The following is a 27239-nucleotide window of genomic DNA, read 5'->3' on the forward strand; positions in this document are numbered from 1 at the left end:
TTTTATTTTATTTAATAACCTCGGTTATCACAGTTTTCATGGGTCTTTAAATAAAAAAACATATAGGCTTTTATACGTAAATGTAAATTATATTTAAATATACATTTTCCATAAAATATATACAATTATGTAAAAATATACAAAATGTATATTAATGTAAATATTTGTTACATACACACACACATTAATGTGTGTGCATTTATACATATAAATATACATGGCACACACGTAATATAAACGCAAACATTTATTTAGGAATCGATTAATAACGATTAATCGATTTGACAGCACTATTCTATACATAAGATTCACTTTCTCCCAAACAAGCAATTATGTTGTCAAAATACACCTACTGTGTTGTATGAAGCTGCACAGAATGATACAAAATAAAAAGCCTCCTGGGGGGGGTGGAATCCACCCACACACACCTATACACATGTTATAGTGACAGTTAATTTTTCAGGCTTCCTCCCAGAGGTTGACGGGACATAATTAACCCAACCTGGGCAAGATACCAGATCTGTCCTGCCCTACATAACACACTCACTCGCCTGCCAAGTCATCCAGCTTGAAGGATTCCCACCGGACGGCATGAAAATTGTGACGGCTTCCCTTTTTCCATGTTTAAAAGCCAATCTGTTCCTTAACCGCCTACTTCCAAAGCCAATGAAACAATACATTCGGTCAAAATGTCTGTGATTTCGTGTTTTCATGCCACTGTCTTTGAAAACGGAGCTAGTTAGAATTGCTGGTGGCCTCATTATTGTTGTTCTGGTAGAATAACATTCTGACCTTCACAGAGTCTCATCTGTTTGCTTTTTCCGTCCACCTGGACATTCCGGTAAAGCTTATCTACGAAATTTCTACCCTAGGCAAAGTTGGTAATTACTTTCCCTGGCCACTTACATCTCCTGGCTATCCATCATCCGTTTTCTACCCGGACGTGAGCCGTGACAAGCACAAGCAACCGTGTGGGGCTCAACACGGAAGGAAAAGTGACAACCCGAACACTGGACCAAGCCGAAGTGATTGGATCTTTTAGCCCAAAATCTGCTACAGTAACATGCCGTCCGTCTGAACGTCTTGCAGGGCAGAGTGAATAGATTTGTATGAAAGATGGTGCGGTGAGTCAGTCACATTTAAGATTCCAGGAATGCGACGCAGGGTGGAAAATCTTGCGATGGAAGAAACAAATATTTGAAAGAGAGATTACCGTTGCGGCAGCACGGAAAGAGATGTGAAAAAGGCAGAGTAAACAAACCAGGTCTCAAGGGGGAATAAGGAGAACATAACACAAAACAAAGAAAGAGAGACAAAGAAAGAGAAGGAATAAGAGAGAGACGGAGAAAGAGAATAATATGGTTTTAGAAATGACACTATCGTGAGTCGAGATGGAAATGGAGAGTGGGGGTTGTTGAATGCGTGCATTCAGGGTGGAGATGTTAAAATGAGTAATTAGATAACACAAACGATACAAATAACTCCTCTTCTGGGAGAAGACAATATGGCCACCTGGCCCTTCAGATAGCACTAATGAGAACATCCGTACAGCACCGAAACAGGGATTGAGGACATTCTTAATCACACTTCACGAACGTTCGTGTTACAAAACAAGAAAGGTAAACATCTTCTCCGGAGCACAAGGCCGGAGACTGGGAAACGTCATTTTTTCCCACCGTGATGTTCTTTATATAAGGAGGTGTGGGGAAGTTTGCGTGTCTGAGAATGTCAGATGAGATAGGAAGCGTACAACTGCTGCAGTTTCAGCCCAGGAACGAACCGTTTGATTCAAAGACGCTGAACAATGGCAGGGAAACACGCTGACATCTGGCAGCACCGTGCTTATGTACACTAATTAAAAAAACAAAATCAGCCATCAGTACATTACGGCACCGCTGATAATAATTTACTCTCATTGCAACTGTCATCTCCAGATGTGTCGGGCTGTCTTACCTAGCTGGGCTGAACGGAAGCAAATGAGGTTTTATGAAACCTCCCTCTCGGTGGATCTCACCCAGGCGTGATATTCGTGGCTCCTGCGTTGTTTGCTGAGTGGAATTTCGTATCGGAATAATTAAATGTTAAAAAGCTGTAAAATCAATAAGTGGCATAAAAGCGTATATCATGTTCGGCTTTTATCCTCATGGACTGAGGTCAATGAGAAGCGATAAAACCTGTACTGAAACAGTGTCGGGACACATCTCTGTTTAAGTGCTTTGATCGAGAGTAATTTACAAAGCCGGACCGATTTGATTTGAAGTTTCATTTGTACAGTGTAATCCTGCTAGGACGAGAGGAATTAGTCTGTAAAGAAGCCATGTCTCGGACCACAGAGTGTTATTCGGCCGAGAGCGTGGGTGGAAAACAATTAGCGTTGCTTGCTAATCCCCCTGTCAGATTTTTAAGGGCTTCCTGATCTTCTGATTTTAGACTCTGAGCCGCAGCGATCGCCCTACAGTCGCTGTCTTTGAAAAACAGCAGGCGAGGTGCAGATCGGATTTTGTTTTGACTCACCGTCGAGAAACCCTACATCATTCTGACAACCCGTAAAACACACAAACATTAGTCAAGTTTAAGAAGGCATTTTAGATTCAGATCAGCAAGGGCCAAAGCGTTGTGTCTGAGTCCCGAACCTCCTTTTCCAGGAGGGAGAAAATGGGGGCACCCTCATCACTTCCCCTCCACCCGACAGCAGAAATGGTCTGTCATGGCTAATTCTCCAACTGATCGCTCTCAGACTCGCCGTTCCGATGTGAAGCGAGAATCTAGCCACTGCGCTTCGCCAGAGAGTGATACCCACTTCTTTCTTCTCAAACTCAGTTTTTTTCATTTCGTCCAAACCCACAAGGGCTAACCACACCACCCCCTGCAGAGTCTGTACAAAATAGGTGACATCACTCTTCCATCCTGTTACTTCAATGAACAGGTTGCTACTATAGACCATGTCAAAATGAATATAGTAATTCAAATATACAGTCGTGGAAAAAATTAAAGACCATTTCAAACTTATTTTCAGTATTTCTGAATGTACTATTTACGTTGATGTAAAATGATCATTTTTGTTTCATTATGTGACCTACTAACATTTCTCCCATATTTCAAGTTAAAATATTGTTTCTATTTACCTTTTTTTGCAGGAAATGAAAACTGGAGAAACATTACCAATTTTTTCAGACTTCAAATTACAACAGTAATATTTGTACATGTATTTGGGAAAAGTAAAAAAATATATCATGTGGTAACCTTGACTTTTTATCGCAGTTTTCATGTGTCTTGTCATTCAGTCAGTCTTTCACATTGCTGTTGCACGACTTTGTCACTCCTGAGGTTTGATTTTGTTGAAATTGAACACACTGGACTGGAATGACCAGTACATCTAGAAATGCTAAACGAATGAACATTTGAAATGGTCTTTCATTTTATCCCGTGGCTGTATATACAGTAGCTTTTAACAATTCAAAAATGCTGCACAGGGATGAAGGATGTAAAATTCTACATCATACTTCCGTATAGTAAATCTAAAAGTACTATACTGGCAAAATCTATGTTGTGTTTTATTGTGTTAGTTACAGTAGCTACTCCCCAACACTGCTTATCATTGTTTGTAATTACTATGCCAGATGGTGGCCGTGTCAAGCATATTTCAGTTCAATCATCTGCAATCGGTTTTAAAATGAAAAAACGCCTTTCTTTTGCCTGAAATATTGCTATTGTTTAATCCAATTAACTTTAATCCACAGGGAATAAACTATAGGAGTCTGCCTTTTATAGCATTATTAAATTATGGATTTCTCACTCTCCTCACACAGGATTATAATAATGGTCTTTAAGGTGAGGTCGTGTTTATGGGCTCAAAGTCTGTGCAGATTTTTTTTTAATAATGCCCTGTCAATCTCACTCCTTCAAAACACTCTACCGGCTCCCAGTGAGTCATGAGGTACAACAGCTGCCAGGAGGCATACGTCGCTCCACTCGTGCATGCGCTCTCTCACACACACACTATCCTGCACACAACTGAAAAAATGACACTCCTATAGTTTTGGCACATACACAGTGTGTGTGCTATGCATGCTAAGGTCATATCTCTGATACATAGCACTGCTTTGATCCCAAAAGCATATGGTGAGCATCTAATAGTGTTAGCTTACTTCTGGATACACATTCTGTGTGTTGGATGGAAGAATCTGTCTCCTGTCATTTGAATTAAACTGCAGTGGTGGTGTAGTCCCCAGGCTGGAATTATAGTACAGACAGCGCTGGGTTTCTAAAGGCTAACTGTCCTTCTGTTTTAACATTTGACATACAGTATGTGACTGCTGCTTTTGTTAAAGGAAGGTCCTGCATCTATCTGAAGAAAAAAAAATGACCGTACCATTTTTAGGGCCACATGGTTATGGCATGTATTTTCATTCTGTCGTTATGACCAAACCATGGTCATGGTCTTAGAAAGTATTATTATTTAAGTATAATTTCTGTATCATTAAGTATCAAACGTTTAAGACTAAATCAAAAAGTAAACAGACTACGACTGGATTTAAACAAAGACAACGAAGATAAACTACGGCTGTCATATTGATTAATCACGATTAATCGATTAAAAAAAAGGTTTGTGTTTATATAATAGCCTATATGTTTGTGTCGTGTATATTTATTTGTGTATACAGTACAAATATTTACATAAATGTATAACATCATATTGAAATATAGATTATATTATGTATAAATATAAATTACGACTATTTCTTAAATAAATACATGTATGTTTGTGTATTTACATATGCATACTGTATAAATATACATGGCAAGCACAAATATATTATATAAACATTTATTCTTGAATAGATTAATCACGATTAATCGATTTGACAGCCCTAAATTAAAATATTTATTTTGTAACATACTTGTATATTATTGTCACTAGTGGTCTTATATTTTTGGATCTTAATGCAGGATATTAAGATGTTGATAATAGTACAGCCACACTTTTGGGGTCGCTGAACCTGTCCAGTAAAGAATAAATATTTAGTAATTCAACAGAACTGAATCAAGTAAAAACCAAGACTGTGAACGCTGGGTGACAGAGTACCTGAGAAGACCTTGTTTTTAAGTAGAAGTAGGGTAATGGCTTTTGAAGAGACACCATGAGCACATTGTGAAAGGTAGGACAGCAGCAAGAAAGATGGTTTACGGTCAGAAAAAAGGACGCGTGCCTTGTTATCCGCACACATAAAGCCTGTATTGTTCTTTCCAGTAAGTGGAATAGGAGCCTGTGTGTGTGTGTGTTTATACTCACAGATATTTGCTGTGCCCTTGGGGATAGGAAGATAGGATCCAGCGCTCCAAGCTCTGGCCTGATAATTCCTCTTACAGCGGCCGCAGTCGGGCCCCGTGGTGTTGTGCTCGCACTCGCAAGTCAGTTTCTCTTTGTCAAAGATGCAGCTGTTGGCGTGAAGGTTGCACTTGCACCTGTCGTGAAAAGGAAAAACAAGGAGGAAATAAAACATCTGCCCTTGTGGATTTTCAATTGCGGAGTTCAATTACACCCGAGAGAGGGGAAAAATTGGAACCAGCACTTAGAGACCAGAGTGACCTTGTAAATCATTTGCATTTCAAGTAAACGTGCATCTGTATGTGGTGGTTTTTCTGAAAGGCTTCCCGAAAGTGACTTCAGAACCTTGAACAGAGTGTCAAGGATTCAGCAAAATCCACATCATTATTTTTCTCTGTTTATTCTATTTTTCCTCCCTCTCGAAAGATAGGTTATTTATAATTGTCCCACTGGAGAAGAAATAATTACAGACAGGTCAAACTTTCAATGAGACAAAGAAAAGCAGAATAATCTACGTAAAAATGGTTAAGGAAATACTGTACATGCCTATATACTGTAAGTGTGCAAAACATATAATGTGGCTATAATATAAGCTTAAAATGAACAAATTATGCAAAAGATTTGAGTCAGTTGCAAAACTTTTGCAATACAATATACAAACACAAGTGAGACTTTTCTCTACTAATGTTAAGATTTGATTGTTTCATTATTGTTTTTCATATCAATGCATATTTTATATAAACACCAATAAATGCCAAAGCACTTGTAAATGAGTGTACCCATTATAAATATTTACTTTTTATTGGTTTATACATTCACTATACCCGGTATGCAAGCATTTGTCTCACGTCCACACAGATGTGATGCTAGCTTGCTTTTCCAATTCACGCTCAGAAAATTGATTCTGTATGCAGAATGTCAAAAGATGGATTGCATAGACGATGTTGTGACGAAAAGAAATTGTAATGTTGTTTTGTGAACCTGTTTTTTCCTGTCGGAACAGAGCAGCTTGACTTTGTGTTTATGTGCATATCTTCAATTTGAGTACAAATTTGTCAAAAGAAATGACCTAAATCTGACGAAATTTCCCTAATATGCAAAAAAGATTTTTTGTTTCTGTTATGGTTGTATTGGGTTGCACTGTGTATTAAAACAATAGTTGTCTATGGTATGTTCCCATTTTTATACACAGCAAAAATAAAATATTTGTGTGTACAGGTTTTTCTTATACCTGTGGGGGGCACATTTTTGAAAATGTCCTCAAAAATCGAATAAAAAAGTGGACAAAATGTTAATAAATATGCATTAGACTTAAAATGTAATGTCAACATTAGGTTTAGAAAATATAATTACATTGCTATAGATTTCTATAAATCTATGAGCCATTATCACTGATATATTGTTTTCCTGGTATACCTCTTCTTGATCTGTAAAACAATGCAAAAACAAAGTTATTGCTATTTAAACTATAAAAGCTTTTTAATTCATCTAATGTGAATTATTCATTTTTGTTTGAATATACAATATCCCAAAAAATAATACTCCAAATATAAACTCCTATGAAGTATGAAGAACACACTGTGATTTCTGTGATCTGTGAGACATGGTTTATACATGAAGCAAACTCTACCCACGTTAGTAAATGGTATAAGCAGAAGTTCACATCGCAAAATTTTGATGACAAAAATACTGACTTTAGCCCAAGGTAAAAAAACATGTCAGGATTTTCTTTTAAGATTGCTCACCATCATCCTGACAGATTAAAGTGACACTGCGGGAAATCAAGAGCTGTAAATCAGCCGCCTGTCTTTGATCTACCGCATTCCAAGCTAAGACTCCGCACGGATTATGGGCATAACCGGGCTCTTGATGTCTGCTGTCTCTCCCTCTCGCACATGTGTGCGGTCTGCTCTGCGTGAGCGTGGAGAAGCATTATTAAAACCATTAAAGTGTTGTGTCCGAAGAGATATGCGTGCAGGGGCTGATAAATGTGAAGCACCGAATCACGTTTCGAAGTGACAAATGCCTCCTCGGGCGCTGCAGGTGTACATGGGCAGAATAAATGAGAGGGCATTATTCTCCAGACACCCTGATTTGCATCTCATTATCTTTGAGAGTTTTTTTATATTTAATTTAGCAGAAGGGCATGTCAAATCTCAAGATTCTGTTCCATGTCTAGGAGATCCTCTTTCAAACTGGCACCTGTCAGCCAAGCATGAATCTGTTGCTTGTGCGAAATGTCAGCAAGCTTGCGCGCATAAAGGCTCCTGCCGAATAATGACATATGATGCAAATTAGTCACTGATATTATGGCGGGTCATTAAACTGCATATAAACAGCGAGTAATAGACTTCGGAGAAAATATTAAAACCACGCAGGAGTAAAAACCGTAAAAATGGCTTGTTTTACAATGACACGCTACATTTCCAGTGGACAATGAGGTACTTATATAACAGCTATGCATTGTCGTAAATATCTACCGGCTTCACTAACAAGGCCTGCCCAGCGACCGAATGAAATGCTGTCAACCTGCGAGGGGTGTCGGGCACGCTTGGCATCCTGATGAGGCCCTCACGCTCGCTTGTTCAGTTCAGCTGGAGGTCTTAGATTCCACATCACACTTTTTGTAGCTTGACCTTCATATCCTCTTATCGCCAGCAACATTTTAATCACGGTGCTGAGACGAGGCAGAGCTGTGCTGCTGATGTAATGAAGGGGACATAGCAAGAACCCGCTGGGTCTCTTTGCCGTCGGCATGGTAGCGTCACTAACAGAAACGAAGCATTCTCGCTTTAGTCCGGTCACTGACAAGGAGAAGCGACATAAAAAATATATTTAATTAGACTTTAATGCCAAAGCTGCCCTCCTGGGCTCTACCATACACTGTAACAAATTGCTGTAGTTTCTACAACAAAATTCTACAGAAATTTACTGTTTTAAAGTTTTTACTGTAGTTCGCAATGCATTATGGGTAACACAAAGTATTACAGTTATTAACAGTATATTTCCATGTCTCCTGTAAATCAATATACAGGTTATAGGTGTTGTCACTGTAGCTCCTGAATTTTTACAGTAATAAATTGTGATAAGGCATTATGGGATTGCGAGGGGTGCATTTACGTTTAAAATCTTATGGACTGGAGCAACGAACTCTTGCGAGTCAGGATTGTTGGTAAGTTCTCTAAAATTATGTCAATAATTATTAAAATACTATGTTTTTTATACTACTTTATAAAGTCATAGTCATGTTGTGGTATAAACGTTTGCCATTTTTAATGTGAACAATTCATAACATTAGCCCATATAGTCAGTCATCATGACATGTAGTGAACTGTAACATTAGAGTTAATTTCATCGCTTACAATGTTATTCTAAACGTTACGTTTGGATTGTCGAGTATGTCATTAACTTTAGGGTTCTTGTTTCAGGAGCAAGGCAACAGTACAACGGGTCATATCATAGCTGCTGCACGTGGTGTGACCGTGTGTGACGAACCTGAACTAACGTTAAAAGGTGAACAACACACCAACAAAATACTTAAACAATAATTAAGGCTAGTTACCTGCCGCTTCATTCGCCTTATATCGACGATAGCCACCGGACTTGTGAAACAAAAATAGATGGTAAATACGTATTTGCAATCATCTTAGCAAATAAGATGTTAACCTAACATGATTGGATTTCTTACTAAGGACATGCCATGCTAAACAAATACCATGCGTCATAACTAAACTGAACCTTAAGAAATTTGATGCAAGCAATTGCTATTAAGAACAATTCATAACATTAGCCCTTAGTCAGATGTTAATTCGATCGTTTTTGATTTGTGGCTCAAAACAGCGCATCATCATAAGTAGTAAAATGTGAAGGTTACAGTGTTATTCTTAACGTTACGTTCAGTTAGTTTAGGAATATGTCGTTTAGATTCAGGAGTGAGGCAGAAAGAGCGCGATGGCCATGCCATGCCACGGCGGCTGCATGTGAGAGACGAATCTGAACTAAAAGGTGAAAACACCAACAAAATACATTGTATAGTGCATTTTAACACGCTGGAGCTTAATTAGCCGTTGCTCTAGATAATTTTGGATATTTTTCTGTTAGACGAACGCGCCATTTCGACTGAAGGACTTGTGAAACAAAAGTAAGTTACGTGGTAAATAACTTGCGTATTTGCAGTCCGCTTAGCAAGTAAGATGTTTTGAAAGGATGCTGTGATTTTATATGTCGCCAGTTTATATGTCTTACTAAGGCTGTTTAGTCATTTGTGGCTAAAACAGTGGGTTATCGCGACATGTAGTGAATTATAAAGGTGTTTTTGTCTTGTTTTGTAGTAAAAATATCTAAACATTCTTAAATCAAGATGCACTTTCTTGACAAGAAAAGTGACCTAAGATATTTAGTCTCTTTTTAAGGAGAAAAAAATAAGAATTAAGTAAGTTTATGGTAAAAAAAAACCATAAACCATAAACATAAATTTTACCATAAACTTACTTAATTCTTGTATTATTTTTCAAAAAACAAGACTAAATATCTTAAGTCATTTGACTTGTCAAGTAAATGTATATTGATTTAAGAAGTTACAGATACTTTTACTAAAAACAAGACAAAAATACTTAGTAAGAATGTCATTTTTTGTAATGAAACTGTTTAGATGTTTTATAGTTGTTGTTTTAAATTGAATATTAAGGTTTTAGTGGAAGATAAGATGAAACTTATCACCATATCACAAAATGTTCTTTTTCTTTTAAAAAACATAGTTAAAGAGGATTTTAAAAAGGTTAAAATGAGCAAGGTACTTTGTTACTGATTTTGAAAAGATTTTCTAATAAGCTGTAAAAATGGAAAGTGTTAAACATGTGAAGGTCTTGCATTGCTTTGCCTTGTCAGTTTGAATAAATATTTTTATTACAACAGCTTTGACTTGGGTTGCATTATTTTGTAAATTAAATTGTTTCATTCTTATATATGTATATGATATAATGGTAAATAATAGATTACATTTGACTGTAAAAAACTTATTTTACAGCATTTTTAATGTAAAATTGTTACAACATCATCTTGCCTTTTGAGGTATTTCTTGGAATTACTAAAAAATACTGTAACATGTAATACAGGTTTGTTTTTCGATATTATTGTAAAAAAAACAATAAGGCACTGTAATTCACAAACAACAATTACCTGTAAATTGCTTTACACTAAAATACTGCAAACCATTTTACAGCAATTAACAACAATTTTACAAGACTTTATTGGCAACTTTATTGCCAGCTAATTCCTGTAAATTCTACAGTACATTTTTTACAGTGTAGAAACTGTCCATTTGAATTTTAAAGCAACATATGCATTGCCTATTTACAAGGGTTAGGACAGGAATTCTGCAATTAATGTTGTAAAATTTGAATTTAAAAAATAAAATGAATAATCTCATGGAATGTTTATGAGATGCTACGAAGAAATCAACATACTAATGCTTCTCAATAAGGCCTTTGAGTCTAACAAAAATCCTCCTTGAAAGGCAGGAGTCAGAACACGCTGATAATAGTGATTTATTTATTTATCTTCTATAGAAATACTCGCCTGAGGCACAGAGTCTGTGACCTCCGAAGTAATGGAAGCCAGATTGACAATGAGAGCGCAGACAGAACTATAGTCTCCTTTCTTAAATGATCCATCAGCATGAAAAAATTAGCCCATCCTCACTATTTCACATCTACACCGCTCTCACGCCAGAAAACTGACAGCAGAACGGTCGCGGTTCCCGGGCTGCCTTGCGCTGTACAAATTTATCAGTGAATAATTACAGTCAATTATCTCCAAATGAAGCTTACACATGCACGGCTAAGCGTGCTGATCCAACCAAAACAAGCTGAACGCAGACAGCATAGCCCGTGAGTGAACTAAGTGAAGTAATTATATTTCATTAAATGTGCAGGTGTTATAGTAATACAAAGAACAAGGTCAAAACTCTCATTCAAATAACAGTTTGCTCATGTCAGCGTATAAAACCACAGTGCAAATCAACAAAATGAGGCGCATGTCAATGAGACAGAGGAGTGCATTTGTGATGTCATCCATTGTCTGGTTGCTGATTCGTTGCTCTTTCTTTGACATCTGTAAATGTGAGTGTCAGTGTGTCTGTAGTGTTTGTTCGGCCTCCCGTTTGTTCGGTTTCCCGTCAGGACGTCAGTTATCCATCAACAGGGATCTTTGGTATCACAGACAAAAAAGTCACTGATGTCATCAAAACACTTCTTTAAAAATGTCATGTAATACCATTTTGATGCCATCAATGGCTTTTAAAGGTCCAGTGTATGAAATTAAGTGGCATCTAGCAGTGAGGTAGCGAATTGCAACTAACGGCTCACTTCTTTCGAAGCACTACGGTGGCTGACACAGAACTAAGATATTGTCACGTTTTAGCTTCTTTACCGAAGGAGATAACGTATTTATGTAACGCGCTCTGTAGAGCAGTTTGTCCCTTTAGGGCTACTGTAGAAACAACATGACGAATTCCATGTCTACACCGGACTCATTCTAAGGTAATAAAAACATAACGGTTCCTTATGTAAGGTCTTTATACACCTCTATAGACATAGTTATGTATATTATATTGCATTTCTGAAAATAGATCCTCCAAAAAATTACACATTGGACCTTTAGAGCAGGTAAATGGAGAAACTATTTACTTCTCCATCAACTGTATTCAGCTTTAAACATTGCGATTGGTTGGAAGCAACAGCATGTTTATCTGACAAGTGCTGTTCCTCACTCTGAATTCAAGATAAATGAAACGGACCATCTTGTGTGCCGACTCTAATTGTGTCCTGACAAACAAAGACAACTGCTCAGCGCCGCAGCACACGAAGTGAGAAGCTGGTGATATAACTGTCCGGCTTGCCTTCTGCTTATCTGCATGGACCTGACAGATGGAGAAAAGTTAGATGCAAGTATACAGGCCTGTAGCTTGATTCTTCAGGGAGCCAAAGATAAGCAGCAGGAGAGTCGTCTGTGAAACCAACAAGTTTTGATATCGACAGGTATAATTGGATGTCACAATACTTACAGAAAATGACCTGCACCATGCTAACCCTCTCACTCAAACACTAATGAACCACAAACACGACAATTCAAGTGGCCTCTGTGGATTTTAATAGATATTTGGTGCTCTAAACAGAAGACTGTGGATGTGGTCTAAACACCTGTAAGTGTTGGAGAGTTTGGGTGTCAAAATGTTAGCTAAATGCAGTTCTGTCATGACAACTCTCGGAGGGTTTAGCATGGTAGTGTACATGACATATAAATGTATTTTGTCTTGGCGTAATAGATCTGCTAAGCTGCTGCTACAACCCGTTCTCACTCCCGACGTCACATATTTATGCTCAGTCAGCACCCCATGGCGTCGCTTTTGAACGCGCAGGGTACCCCTTTGGCGTCGTTTTTCGACGAACAGGGAACTGCGTTGCTGTTTTCTAAATGCTCCAGACCGAGATGCGTGCAATTCTTATCATTTCATAATTATTTATGGTTTTAATATTTTGTAGCACCTAACCTCAACCTCACCCTAACCCTAACCACTTCTCAGCCATATAAAACACAGCACGCGAATAAAAGTACAGTCACGGGTATTTATTGCACAAACTGACCAAAAGCATTACAAAATATAACAAACAACTCGTTTTGAAGACCTTTTTGCACCAAAGCCGTATGATAACTTTACATGAAGGTGCCATGCGTGTCCGTGAATGCATGAGGTCGGCACCCATTTAAAGATAAACCGGAACAGCTAGATGCAGTCGGATGCGGGAGCCAATACCGTTTCACGTTCAAAGCCAAAGAAATGACGCGATCTGTCACGAGATACGGGGGCGCCAATGGCGTCGAAGCTGACGTAACTTCCTCCGGCGGCAAATTTTGAACGTCGATCTTCACTGGATTTGAGATTTATGGCGGACGGTGATCGCTTTCGCATCTGTTCCTCATACAAATCGATCGTTTCGCATTGGTACCCTTGGAATATCTATATTTTTGAACGACATTGTGACTGCTTGTATTATGTGTTTTATATTACGATAAATAAACTGTTACATTACTTGCTCAAACTGTCTGAATAGCGTCATGTAAACACAATTACCCTGGCCATTAAACTTAAATCAAACCCCGAAACACCATCATTGCAAATTATAACTAATATACATTTTCATAATGACGGTGAAATTCGCGTGCCCTTCACGTCGAAAAACGACGCCAAAAGAGTACCCTGCGCGTTCAAAAATGACACCGAAGGGCGCTGACCGAGCGTAAATATGTGACGAGTCGGGAGTGAGAATGTGTGGCTGCTAATGATGCGGCGGCGGAGCAAGTACAGCGACTTGCTACTGCCAATACATCCACAACATGCTGCTGTACGCATGCAAGGAATGCTGCTGCTGCACATACAATATAACATACATGAATAAACCCAGTATAGCTGGGGAAGGAGGAGGGTTTCTGAAGCGCGCTGCTTGCTACAACAATCACTAGCCAATGTTTAAACGTTGAGCAGCAAGCTCATTGGCTGCTTATACAGAAGGAACCAATCAGCTGCGCCGTGTGGTAAAGTTATAATGTCAGATTGGTTTAGACTATAGGACTGCAGTTTCATGCCAGAACTTTCTCTGTCATTCAGGAGCTAAAATGAAAAAACTGTACCAAACCTGGAGTCAAATATTGGAAAAGAAACTACAATTCATTTAAAATGCTAAAAACATTGAGTAATTTTACTTCTGTTTGGTGCAGCGGCCACAAACTATCACAGACTGTAAATGTAATGTAGAAGTCATTCTTATTGTACATGGATCAAAGACAAGGTATTGAAAAACATAGTACTCTATTTATAAAACGTGCTGTGATGTTTTACCTCCTTGGATATCATAAACCACACCATATGCCACATGCAATTTAACATTTATTCTTCATTAGATTGATTAGATTACATCACGTCTTCATTATGAGGCTAAACAAAGATGTGAATTCAAATTTCTGTATCAAGCATCACATGAAGCAAATAATATTTTCAAAGAATTTGATTAAAACCATGCACACACTCTATTTGCTGGATTTCCAGGTACAGAGATCCAGTTTAATAAAATGGATCAATAGGCTGCTATATAAACCTGATAGATTTGTATATAAATTAAAACAAATAAAAATGAAAAGCACATTCACGAAAGGGTTGAGAGAACCCTCCCCTAAATGTTAAGGTCAGATATAAAATAACAAAGGAGAGATGTTCAAAAAGAACAAAAACGCAATGTGTACGTATAGGTGCGGTTTCCCGCCAGGGATTCGATTAAGCCAAGACTAGGCCTTAGTTAAATTAAGACATTTAAGTAGTTTTCACAAACATGCATTTTGAGACAAAACAATGGCACTGATGTATTTTAAGATAAGTTAGTGCAAACGGTTTTCAGTTTAGACAGCTCTAACATTTATTTTAGTCTAGGACTAGGCTTAAACCCTGTACAGGAAACCACCCCGTAGTATTTCTAGCCGAAATCCATTCAATCTGATCGTGTAAAATTGCTCTACCAGCCTGACAAAAATGGGTGCTTGAATGTTTGCACAATTTGACAACTTTACCCTTGGTGGAAAACATGGCAAATGTTTCAAAACACGAAGAGGAAGATTCTGAAAATCAATTCATCTGCAGAGCTCATCTCTGGTTTACAACGCATCTCACAGCACAAGCAACAGAAAAGCCCTTATAAGCCTGACAGGCGAGCTCGCCACATGCCTGCCATGACTATGCAGGCGACACAGCCCTCTCTGATGGAGAATCTCTGTGGGAATCGTCTTAAACAAAACTCTGTGGCTATACACAGACAATCTGTTGTCTTGTTTCTTGTCCTTTACTCACCACTGCAGCTAACAGCTTGCACTTCAGTATTATCATTCTAGAAAAACAAGGGTTCGTAACCTTCTTCGATTGCTGTGTAGTCTGGCAGATGAGGGATGCATTTAAATCTTAATGTGTCTGGTCTGAGGGAGGCGTAGGGGGTTCAGAGGATATGTGTTGTAATGATGCATGGCTGTATGGGGCTGTTGAATTGGCCTGGCTCAGATTGCCAAATTCTCCCCAGACGCTGTGATTAAAGACTGTTAATCCATCATCAGAGTCAGCCTGAACCGCACAGATGTGCCCGGGGTCAGAGGTCAGTCTGTGATCAGATGCCTACAGTGCTCGGCGTGCCTTCATCTGTCTAACACAACAGGCATCTCTTTAGAGTGAGATCAAAACATCTCATACATTTTTGCCTAAATCTTCAGAGAGAATGTTGTGAAAAATGTTCATAATGCATGTGAAAGATTCCTTCGTATGGATGACTGAATTGTGACTTGTCATTGATCTAAAGCAGGATGACATGGAATACACACAGCTGTTCTTTCATACAGTGTGTGTGTGTGTGTGTGTCAGATGGTTTGGGGTGGGGAAAGGAGGTGGTGTTATTAGAGACAGAGATGTTGAGTGAAGGTGAGGTCAATGAAGGGATTATTCATAGATATCTGCCAGCGCATTATGAGTGACCAGCTGCCCAACACCCCAGCAAACTAATAAATAGGGTCAAGCATATGAATGCATAATATCAGCTATTAACCAAATGGAAAAAGGAATACAACCAAGGATGTAAAATAAAATAAAATAAAAAATATATATGGCAACTGGTCTCTTATATCCTTCTCATAGGAAAGTTTTATTGCTCAGAGGTTGCTCTTTCTTAGCTCATAGGATTTGATGTTGAGTTTCATTGAAATAGTCTCACATGTTTCTTAGAAAATTGCTTAATATAGCCTAAGTAAAAACAAAGACAATTATTAAAATACATTATGAGTATGGAGCTACAAAATTGTAAATGAAAAATAATCTGGATTTGGATCAATTTCACGGGAAATGTTAAATATACATCAATATAATACGGTATTACATTATTATATTATACAAAATATCATTTTTAAATGAAATTATATTATATTATATACAGTATATATATATATATATATATATATATATATACTTTGTATATATATATATTGATTTCTGCAACTTTTCTTAGGAAAAATATCTGAGATGCTGGAGACTTAAACATTTCAATTTGCTTTCCTCATATATGTCTAGGAGAAATAATTGAGATAAAATGATGTCTGATTTATTACTTCCTTTGGGTAGTGAGTACAATGCCATCGATTACCTTAACAGAGGACAGAGAACTTTGTACAAAACAAGAATGCTAATGACAGGCCAAACTTTCCTCATCAGAAAGAAATTACATAAAGTTAACCATGCTTTTGACACATTTACATAATACTTATTGCCTTACAGTGCTAATCTGGAGGGAGCTAATAGCTTTATTCCAGTCAATGGCTCTGAATGGAATGGGGATTTTGTTGGAACCTCTAAATGGGATCAACCTTTTCCGGGGTAACAGTGTGGCTTTGCACTGTTAAAATCCCTCCATCACCTCGGTTTCATCCCTGCTTATGGTGCTAAGCTGTGTGTATATATGTGTGTGTGCATGTGTGTATGCAATGCTGTTTGAGTTTGTGGTGAGCAACATTCTCATTCAGGATGTGCAGATTGCTTACCCAAAGTGCCGATTGCAAACTGAATTACAATGTCTGCATGTGTTTGTTTTATCTGTGCTTGACTCTGAAAGACACATAATTAATCCATTTGTGTTGTCATTACACACATGTGCATCCTTTAAAGGAGGAGGAACAGAATAAGGGCTGTGCCATTTGTGAGCAATCAGGTCAGAAAGAGATAAAGAGAGAGAGACACAGACAGAAATGGTATGAGTGAGTGGAATGCAAATAAGCTCAACTCAGGAGGAAGTCTTTGTGATCGTGAGAGAGAAATACGGCTCTAAACAGAGATTCAGACACACGCACACACACACACGCACGCACGCACGCACGCACGCACACACACACACACAAACTCACACACGCACACACACGCACGCACACACACGTGCACACACGCACACACACACACGCACACACACACTCACACACGCACGCACACACGCACACACACACGCACGCACACGCACACACACACACAAACTAAAAAAATATGCTAATCCCCAAAGCATCACAACACTTTTACAAATATGCATGAATCACTGGTCAACACTGGCTGTATTTAATTGTTATGTAATCCTACATTTTATTTTTATAGCACAGTTTATACCTAAATTCCTGCTTTGTAGATTAAAATATTAAAACCGTACTTAAAAGAGACAAAGAAAAAAATACAGTAGCAATTTCATTCAAATTCACTCCATACACAAACTGACTCAAAAAGGATAAATGCTACATTGGTGCATGTACTGTAAATAAGTCGACCTAAGAAATGAAAATCTTGATAAGCACTAAAAAAGAACATTTACATGTGCACATTATTAATAATTAGATTTTATTTTAAATAAAACATTTAAGGTAGTTTTTTTTAATGGCAACTTTTTATAGACACAATTTAATAGTATTCTGGGTATAGGGATTTTGCCTGGCAAACATTAGAGTATAGTCCCTTTCACACATACAATCTTTACTGGTAAATTGCCAGAAAATTGCAGGTAACAGATTGTGTGTGAACAGAACCTCACCGGTAAATCAGTACTCCCAATTTACCAGTAATAGAAGTTGTAAGATTACCGGTAAATTACCAGTAATGTGTGAATGAAGAATGAGGATTACCGGTAAGAGCATGTACAACACATGACTCGCTGACTGCTTTGGGCCAATCACAACACTCTAACGAAGATGACGCACACACTCTGCGCTGTGTCTCTCTTCACATTTCTGCACTGAAGTTGTTCAAAACAGTGCCAGACACTCTCATTTCTCAGGTCCCTCGCGCAGATTCTGTGTATCTGTATGAACATTACTGATTTTTTTCTCGCGTCTCTGCATTTGTCCTCATATAGTTCAGGTCAGTTTTTAAGTTTTCTATCTCCCTGCTGTAATGCAAAGTTGGCATGTATAGAGAAAAAACTTAAGTAATAACATGAAGCAAAAGCTGTTATACTTCCCTCGAGTTTAATCAGGCTGCTTGTGCATCGACACAGTCATCAGCATACATGCAGATTCCAGCGACAAAACATAAAAGGTATCCAACTTCGGTCATAGAAACAAAACAAGAACAATTTAAAAACAGAAGCCAGCGGAGCAGTTCTCTCATCTCACGTTAATTCTCCTCCGTCTTTTTGACATGCCGCCTCGCGCATACGCAGACCATTATTACCGTAAATACAAGAAGTGACTGTACACTGTCTACATCTATATCGCACGCGAGCGGCACGATACTTGGATTAAGAGCAAGTGTGTGATCCAAACATCAATAACACTGCGTTCGTTCGGATATAAAATCACATGCCCGCCATATTTTCAAACATAAGTCCGGTTGTATTGCAGCTATTTATAATGAAACGTCTGCTTGCTGACATCATATTATTGGTATTTTGACACAGCTGTGTGAACGCTGTCTTACCAGTAAATTGACAAAATGTCATTGCTTGTGTGAACAGCACATTTGTGTATTTACCATAAATTTACCAGAATGACTTTACCAGTAAGTTACCAGCACTGCTGTATGAAAAGGGCTTATGTCTAAATAATACTCAAACGATTAATCGCGATTAATCGCATCCAGAATAAATGTTTGTGTTTACATTTTGTATTTATAAACACAAAACATACGCATACATGTATATATACAGTATATATATATATATATATATATTTTTTAGAAACAATTTAGATGTATTTATTTACATTTACCAATAATACTGTATAAGAATATAATTATATATATGTTTATTTATTTATTTTATTTTATATTTTTCTTAAATATATGCATATATGTGTATGTGTTTACAAATACAAAATTAATATGCACAGTACACAGACATATACAGTATTATAATAATAATTTGTTACATTTATATAGCGCTTTCTTGGGTACTCAAAGCGCTTTACATGGAAGGGGGAATCTCCTCAAGCACCACCAATGTGCAGCATCCACCTGGATGATGCGACGGCAGCCATATTGAGCCATAATGCCCACCACACACCAGCTTATTGGTGGAGAGGAGACAGAGTTACAAAGCCAATTAGTACACATGGGGATGATTAGGAGGCCAAGATGTATAGAGGCGAATGGGCGAATTTGGATTGTTAATGACCACAGAGAGTCAGGACCTCGTTTTAACGACTCCTCCGAAAGACTCTACTTTTTGACAGTATAGTGTCCCCGTCACTATACTGGGGCTTTAGGACCCACACAGACTACAGGGTGAGCACCCACTGCTGGCCTCACTAACACCTCTTCCCAGTAGCAACCTAGTTTTCCCAGCAGGTCTCCCATCCAGGTACTGACCAGGCTAAGCCCTGCTTAGATCCAGTGGGCAACCATTCTTGGGCTACAGGGTGATATGGCTGCTGGCTGCAGTATTATGTATACACAAACTTTTATTCTGGATGCGATTAATCGTTTGACAGTCCTAAATAATACATTAAACTATATTATTCCAAACGTGCAAGAAAATCTTTTTGGATTGGGCCGCTTTAAAACAATAGCTGTCTTCAGTCTAAATAGGGCATATTGTTTTGGAAGGGTCAAAAAGTGCACAGCAATACAGGCCGACTCGCCTGCCAACACCCTCTAGGTGATGGTCTGTCTCTTCTGTAACTGAATGTGCTGGATCAGGCAGTCTGCTGGTAATCAGTAAGAGTGTCTAGAGGCATCCAAACGTTCAGCATGTTATCATTAACACAGTGCTCAGTCAGTAAGCAAACTCCCAAAAGACACAACATGCTCTTCACGGAAAAATGCTGCATTTCTCGGTTTCTGCTAGACTGCTACATTATTGATAAGTCTGAGCAGTCGCCTGTTCTCCTTACTTAATGTCAACCAGGTAAAATAATTATCTGCATGTTTACTTGGGCTGCTGGTTGCTTAGGCCTGGCATTTTTTAAGTTTGTCTTTGTGTGTTATTGTGGTATAGGAATGCAACGATGAGAAGCTGAAAGAGTAGAAAAATTCAATTGCCACATTTAATAATGACAATGTATATTTTTAGCTTGTTTTTTGTTACAAACTTTCAATTGAATATTATCTGTGTGTGTGTGTGTGTTTAATAATGCATCAACCTAAACTTCACCCCATGAGAAACAAAAAGATACAGTGTATATATATATATATACAGTATATACAGTATATACAGACTCTGTGAAGACAAGACTTACTATATATATAGTAAGTAGTACCGTATAGTATATTATGTGTGTATATACAGTATATACTGTATATATATATATATATATATATATATATATACACACACAGTATACAGTACATACTGTATATATATATATATATATATATATGAAGAGTTTGGTTCCAAAATGAGATAACTCCGTTTTTACAAAATTATGTTTTATTGTGTTAGTTAGCTGTATTTTTTTATTTATTATGGCTTAAATCAAAACAAACCAACTGCAGTTTGATTGATGTTAATTGGAATGCAAAATAAAAAACATGATTTTTGAAACATTTTAAAAACGGAGTTATCTCATTTTGGAACCAAACTCTTCATACAGTATATATCATATACAGTATATAGATAAATCGGAGTCTCTCTCTATATCTATATCTGATTTATGTATATACTATATATTAGGTGATAGACAGCATAGACAGACTCGCTATGGTTTCAAATAAGCTTGTTTAATCCACTAACACTGACACACACACACCAAATACATTTATGTAAATAAGAGCTGGTGACAGACGGCAGCTCACTGAAGTCCTCAATTCTTGGCCGCTAAACAGTGTGATGTGCTCCTCAAGGGTGGAGTCTGTGTTTAGTTTGCCATCATAAATTGCTCCTTCATAATTTATCAAATCAATTGGCTTGACAAACAAACAGCATACAAGCTAATTAAACATGCACTTGGAATAACCCTGACCAAGCATGTCAGTCACGCATATCAGCCCAGCACACCACACACTTACATCTGGGACCTGGCAGCTGGGCTGCCCAGATACAGTGCATTTCGCTTTTATTTGCCATATATTTCCTGCTCTCCCTCTCTCTTTATTTCTCTCTCTTTATTTCTCTCTCTTTATTTCTCTCTCTCTCTCTCTCTCTCTCTCTCTCTCTATATATATATATATATATATTTCTCTCCCTCTCTCTTTCCCTCCACTCCTCCTCATTTTTTACTACCTCCATGGTCTGCAGGTGCACTGCTTGAGAAACTCTCAAAGCAGTGGGTGTCTTATTATGGGGAGGCGATGGTTGAGAGAGACAGAGCGGTGAGCCCCATTAGCTCCGACAAGAAGTGCTAGGCAATATGTGAAGTAGCCTTGTATGAAAACCACAGACAGCGAAGAACCAACAAGCATATCTGTCATCCGTAAATAAGTAAAAAAGAGTGCGGAGGTCAGGGGGAGACAGCGAAAAATACGATAAGAAAAACAAATAGAAGGAATGAGAGATTTTCCGGACGGTGGGAGCGTTCGTGTTTCTGATGGTGACTTGTTGAAATGGTTTCTGCAGGTGGCAATAGGCTTACAAGGCAGGTGGCACCTTTTACAGTATATCTTTGAGTGATGTTACCTGTGCTGCTAAAGAACAGAGACAATGAGCTAAAGAAAAACACTATTAAGTTGGCAAACAAGAGTGAGCCATTATTAACGAACTAGTGGCTTTTTTGATGGTCAAATCATTTTAATCTGCTTTAAAGATATAAGAATTTTAGTTCACTTTCCATTAGTTGCAATAATAATAATATATTAATAATTAATAACAACAACAACAACAACATTATTGTATTATATATTATTATCATTATTGTTGTTGTTATTATTGTTGATATATGAATTATTAAGTATTAATAGAGTATTAATATAATAATGTTAATTATTAATTATCAGTATTAAATATATTAATTATTATATTAGTATAATACCCATAATATCTATCATACAACAATAATAACAACAACAATAATACATAATAATGGATAATAATAATAATTATTATTAACATTTGTTATTATTAATCGTAATATTATTGCAAACATCATAACATATTGTAAAGCATCACAATGTATTAATTTTTCATCTTCCTTATCTTATCTCTTTTTATGACGTCATTCTGCAATGTTTCTATAATCTTACTTAAAGCCATTTTAACTGCACTTTATGTATAGACAGATGCTATACAAATAAAATGAACAATTATTTACATATTAACAGCTTTCAAACAGAAACACATATCATGATGAGAAACTGAAATATTGAACCCTCTGTAACTATTCAAACTATCCTCATCAATAAACAAAATGTAACTAAACATATAAAATATAAGTGAAGAGAAAAAGGAGCTGATTTCAAATCAATTTCTAGCAACAAGCTCCAAATCTACATTTAAATATTTAAAGAAATATTTGAACATCTAAATACTGGCTTTTTAATTTATATAAAGAAAAATATGGTTCTAAAAGCATTTACTTGAGAAACCTAAAAAAATGTGCATGTGTTTGTGTAGGTGTGTGTGTGTGATGAGTGTTGAGTGTTGAGGAAGAACAGTGGTCTTGCAGAAGATGTGTCATAATTAGGGTGAGAATTTAGGCAGACATGGGCATAAATAAGCAGATGCAGACAACAGAATAACTAAATGTGCTTATTAATCATGGAGAGAGTTGCAGAAATAAATAAATAAACTGCTTACCACAGTTTATTTATTTACACATCTTTGGGAGTAAACAATCCTAACGTACAAAAAAAAAACGTTTTTGGGACGAGATGATTTCTAATACAATTTCTGATTTAGACAGTGGACTCTGAGAGACTGAGAATAGGAGCTATAAATTCGTTGGTTTCAGGAATTGTCGAGTGATGACAGCGATGTATCTGCTGGGTCACCTGTGTGTTTTTAGACATTAAATTGCTCTCTTAGCTAGGCTGACATGTGGAAAAAGCAATTGTGAATAACATGATGACTGGATGATGAATGAGGTGCCAGAATCAATTGGGTGTGTAATTACACTTCATCATTTAGATCTCTGTCCTCCGATTCTGTTACTCAACAGTAGAAACACACACGCACATACACCGCGTCTCAGATGAACTGCCTGGGCAGCAGCTTCCTGATCCGTAGTCAATGGTACGAGAGGTCAAACAAAACACATCTAAACCCGTCTTCGGATCGGTTCTTCAAAAGCATACGCTAAAACGATTACCACTTTACACTTTCAATACAATCACAGCGATGCAAATTGGACCGCGATCATCAGAGGCCGGGAGGCTATAACATGATTAGATTAAGTTTTGTGGAGGAAGAGCGTGTGGAACAGAAGACTGCTGAAACATCAGATGACCAGACCATTGAAATGTGCTGATGTGGAGGAGCTGAAGTGCAGAGCGCAGCACACGAGATGGCAAGAGGAAGATACAGAGCGGAATGACTTATTCAGGAAGGGGAGGCGGGGTGTGGGATGAATCTTGAAATTAGCACAAATAGATTATCTGTCCACCGGTTCCTGGCCTCAGCATGGGCCAAGCACGCCGGAAAAAGGAAAAGAGAAAAAACACATTGACTGCTTGGCGAGCGACTGCCCATCCGAGCAGCCAAGGAGGACCGCAATTAAACGATCAATCACTGTATCATCGATCCTCTGGGGAGACGACTGTATCCGGGCCTAACTAAAAATGCTACGGTTTTGCACTGTTAACAAACCACACTTTTTAAAACATCTGACATCTTTCAGGAACAAGTTTGTCCCTTTTTTATAGAATGTAAGGAATCCAAGATTTTAATTTCATATCATAATTGCGTTAATGTGGGAAATGCAGCTTTAAATCCACGCTGATCTGATCCTGTCAAGTTTTGCTGTCAATAGAATGGCAGAACTCAATCTGTTCAGACATAACTAATCGATGGAACTGTTCAATGGGATAATCAATTGCGACTGGTCAATGTGCAGTGACACCCATCTGTCCAATATAGAGAGGGGCTAAACAGACCTATTTGCCAATTAGGAACCCATTGGGCTGGTAAATAAACAGTTCTGGTCCCTCCTATGAAAGGTGGTTTTGGGCTTAAAAATAAGACCCCGGCACACAACATGTCATGTTTGGCTATATGTTAATAATTCAATACACTGTTTGTTACTACTTGTAATATTTGATTATTCAATGTCTGTCCTCATTTAGAATATAAAGACATGTCAATCATCTAAAAAATAGTTATGATTCACATTATTGATGAGAGATTGTCTCGCAGACTTGACTTTTATATCAGACATTTACACCCTTCTTTGTCTTCACTGCAAGCTAACCAGGAACAGCAGGAGTCTTCAGTTCTCCTGCAGAGGCTATGGTGGATAAAGTGAGAGGGCTGATGTATAATGCATACATGACACATCAGAATGAGTGAGGGCCAGCAGTGTGTCAGAGGAGACTGAGTTTGATTGGATGGGGTTCCTTCAGGAGCCTGCTTCATCCCTCCTTTAATTACACTCTATTGATCAACACACAGATGGAGGGGGAATGAGGAATAGAATGAAAGGGAAATAGAAAGAAACGGGGAACGATATGAAAAGACAGGGTGTTGCGTGCAGTTTTTAATATTGGAATTGGATTTGTAGTCCATGTCGGCTAGCTTTTGTACACTTGTGTACTCCTACATTTTAATCAACAGATATCTGGGTTTAAAGCATGCAGCCTGTGCGTTTGAATATCTTTGGATTGTCAAAATCTGGGGATACAGACCAAAAACATTGTTGCACTTTATATCTTGCAACTTTTATTGACCAATAATATGCTCTCGAAGAACAATGTCTGCATCAGCCTGCATCAGCAACACCAGGGCTTTCAGCAATACGGATCTACTTGCAGATTTAAAAAGCACAACCTTATTTTCTCTCCAGCTGTTTTTCACACAAACAATATGCCCGCTTCATTTTAATATCGATTTCGATTCAAACTTCCTATGCTTTTTCTCTTACCTATTATTCATAGTTAAATAGACCTAACTTGCTATTAATAATATACCATACATGCACACAACAAACGTTAAAGCTAGTTCACCCAAAAATGAAAATTCTGTCATCATTTACCCACCCTCAAGTTGTTCCAAACCTGTGTGTATTTCGTTGTTCTACAATACACATAGAAAGATATTTGGAAGAATGTTTGTAAGCAAGCAGTTCTAGAGCACTATCGACTTCCATAGTAGGGAAGAAAACTACAATGGTAGTCAATGGTGCCCCAGAATGGTTTAGTTTGCCACATTCTTCAAAATATCGTCTTTTGTGTTCAACAGAAAAAACACTTTTATACAGTGTTGAAACAACTTGAAGACAAAATTTTCATTTTTGGGTGAACTATCCCTTTAAGTATGCAACTTTGAAGTGTATATTCTCCACCAGTTTCTTTCATTTTGCTGACCTACTTACAGTAGCCTTCCTTTGTTTCGTCCCAATATAGATCAAATCTCTTCAGCGATCAAGAGGTCCTGCGCTTGGGGTCATTGGCTTCTGCCGGAGTCTAGTGGCGCATGCACAAAACAAAATTTCAAAGACACATTTCATGGGGTGAAGAAGCGTACACTTGCTGTGAGCATATGGTAGGAGATGAATCCTGATTTTCTATGACAGGGAGTTTCTGAAAGAAAAACCCACAACAACGAATACACCGCTGAACTCTGGATCACATTGTCAGAAACAAGACGGTGGGTCGTGCTTTCATAAATATCTGTCAGATCTGACACTCACCAATCCTCGATGTGTCACATTAGGAACACAGCCTTGAGGGAGTTTTAAAGTAAAATTTACAGCCTGCTGGGATCAGTCGTCATCATCACTAAGTAAGAAGTTTAGCAACATTCACACACAACAAGTGTAACACACCTATTTTTGCAACCTGATGAGGAGTTTGAACACAATCTCACGGGAACTAGTTTACGAGGTGGCTAATTCATATCAATTTTATTCAATGTTTTAGTTGCTTTTGCAGTGACATTAAGGGTGGGGTTATGGGGAGGGGGTTTTGTGTTCTTCTAATAATCACACGTTTTTGTACAAATCACAAAAATTCATATGAATTAGCCACATCAAATTCCTGTGAGATCAGGTTGGGAATTTGCCTCATCTTTGCTTTCCTTTTTTTATGTTTTTTTAATCTGTAGTTTAATTCCCTACTAAAACAGATCCTGGTCAGTATAATACTTCTGCCATGCTAAAACACCCAATAGCTGTGTTAATCCTGGGTAAAGCATTTTTTGAATTATTGTTATTTTAAAATAGAAACAGTTTATAAATCTGGGTTAACACCGAAGTTAAATGCTGAACTGCAGTTCCACAGGTGTTTAGTGTGAGGTCCATAGATTATAAATTATAAGTTGTTTTGCATGTTTAATATAATTTTAAACAGTCAGGGTGAACTTACATGATGCATTTCACAAATGGAAAAGCATTCCACAAATGAACAAAACATCATCTCAAACCTTACTGAATATCATAGGCGTAATTTGCGGGTGGGACATGTCCCCACCACTTTTTGGAAGAAATTAGGAAATGCTCGCGGAAGGTGTGTATTGTTTAGGGGCCATTAACATCCAAAACTCGTGGAAAATGCAGGATGCGCTGCTTTCCCACCATCTCCCGTTGCTCACACTTGTAAGTTATATTTGCAGAAGATAGAGAGCCACTTGCTTGCGCATCCAGTGTCCAAGCACAAAAACACGTAAACCAATGAACAAGTGACATTTTTAGTCATAGGAATAAACTGTTTTTAAGTGATATGCACCACGACCTTCCCCAAATGACAGTTTGGGAACCACATACTGTGAGAGCTAGTGTC

The 27239-nt window shown here is 37.8% G+C and overlaps 1 protein-coding gene across 8 annotated transcripts in view; it reads right to left on the reverse strand.

The window, feature by feature from the left end:
- The window catches only part of ntng1a (netrin g1a), a 102272-nt gene that overhangs the window by 36062 nt on the left and 38971 nt on the right, over positions 1–27239 (reverse strand). For all 8 annotated transcript variants that reach the window (XM_057322387.1, XM_057322380.1, XM_057322379.1 and 5 more), the window contains exon 4: positions 5294–5466. In XM_057322387.1, coding sequence (XP_057178370.1) covers positions 5294–5466 — 173 coding nt within the window. The remainder of the gene's footprint in view (positions 1–5293; positions 5467–27239) is intronic.

Source organism: Triplophysa rosa, linkage group LG23, assembly GCF_024868665.1.
Source record: "Triplophysa rosa linkage group LG23, Trosa_1v2, whole genome shotgun sequence".
In the NCBI taxonomy this organism is placed as follows: domain Eukaryota; kingdom Metazoa; phylum Chordata; class Actinopteri; order Cypriniformes; family Nemacheilidae; genus Triplophysa; species Triplophysa rosa.